General features: G+C 40.4%; 1 protein-coding gene across 1 annotated transcript; it reads left to right on the top strand.

Annotated features, from left to right (window-relative positions):
• The first annotated feature begins 318 nt into the window (after window positions 1–318).
• Window positions 319–1197, top strand: LOC143298609 (uncharacterized). The gene has a single exon (XM_076611490.1). The coding sequence runs from the start codon at window positions 319–321 to the stop codon at window positions 1195–1197; it is 879 nt and encodes a 292-aa protein (XP_076467605.1).
• The last annotated feature ends 250 nt before the right edge of the window (window positions 1198–1447 follow it).

Below are 1447 nucleotides of genomic sequence, written 5' to 3'. Positions count from 1 at the left end.
GAAGACCAAAAGTGCTGTTTCCAGCAAGCTTACACAGTTCAACTCCTTCACGTAATGTTGAATATTTCTTCTGAAGTGGTGAGTGTGACAAACTCTGTCACAACTAGACTTAATTTATCTGAACACCTGCAAACTGATGTGGGAAATTCGTCAGTCAGAGATGATTGCATCAAAGTAATATTCAGTGAAATGGAATACATACCTTGGGACAACCCTGATAATATTGTCAGTGCGGAAGTTGGGACCATTGCTTATCGGATCCACGACAATGTACTCGCATTGTTAGTTCTGATTGGTGTACCGGCCAATGTCATCAACATGGCGGTGTTCTACAAACAAGGCCTCAAAGATCGCGTCAACCTCTGTCTCTTTGCTTTGTCATTAGCTGATGGGTTATACTTGATCATGTCCATTTTGAACCATGGTGAGCAACTGCATTCACAGTTCACTGCAGGAGAAAAATATGGTCCTTTCATGATGTTTATAGCGAATAACAATTTGCTTGTTTTGATGGGCTTCAGTTTCATATCTCCCATTCTGTCTGCCATAATTGCCATGGAGAGATGTCTCTGTGTTTATAATCCACTCAAATTTCAAACTTTGATTCGCACAAGAACAATGGCGGTTATCATTGTTTTGGTCCACATCGTGGTGTTCAGTCTCTTTTTCATCGTGGTTTACCGATATCGTATGGGATGTGTTTATGACCTGGAAACTGGAGTATCGTTTTCGACATTCATCAAGGGACATTTTTACCAGATGCACAAACATTTCATCGACCTTTTGGATACTGTCACATTCGGTGCTGGTCTGCCTGGAACAGTGCTGGTGGTCGTGATAACAGCGACGATATTAACGATTGTAAAACTGCGTCAAGTTGTGACATGGCGAGCGGGAACTTCGTCATCAATATCTGCCAGTGAAGTGGCTCTCACGAAAATGCTTGTTGGTAACTCCATTCTGTTCATCATTTGCTTTTCTCCTGATGCTGTCAATCACTTATGCAGGATGTTTATACCTGAAATGAACTCAGGAGGTCGATATCACAACTTCTTTTTAACAGCCCTGTGGGTTGGGGACACGTTCAATTTCTTCAACGCCACCTTCAATTTCTTTGTATACTACTCAATGGGCTCTCGCTACAGGGAAACATTCTGGGCACTGTTTGGCAGGAAATCGAAGCCACAAAAAGCGTGAAAGAGACTGCATAATTTTCACCAATATGGCATAACATTGGAGGTGTTCGGTGATACATTGGCTGGTGCAACTGAATGAAATACAAATGAAGAATATGGATACGTACTTTACTACATTATGTCTTTAGTACATATAAAGCATTATTAGTTAATGAATTGAAATCTGGAATATAATCACATGAAGAATGTACATTGCCGTTAGAAAACAATTTACTGTAAAACTACAGTGCATTTCTTTTAGCATACTTAAC

The sequence above is a fragment of the Babylonia areolata genome, chromosome 24 (assembly GCF_041734735.1).
Source record: "Babylonia areolata isolate BAREFJ2019XMU chromosome 24, ASM4173473v1, whole genome shotgun sequence".
Lineage (NCBI taxonomy): Eukaryota > Metazoa > Mollusca > Gastropoda > Neogastropoda > Buccinidae > Babylonia > Babylonia areolata.
Note: the sequence above shows the minus strand (reverse complement) of the source record. Positions and strands in the feature narration are given on the sequence as shown.

What these genes read in the sequence shown, in the direction of transcription:
- LOC143298609 (XM_076611490.1), top strand. Translation starts at nt 319, where the DNA reads ATGGCGGTGTTCTACAAACAAGGCCTCAAAGATCGCGTCAACCTCTGT.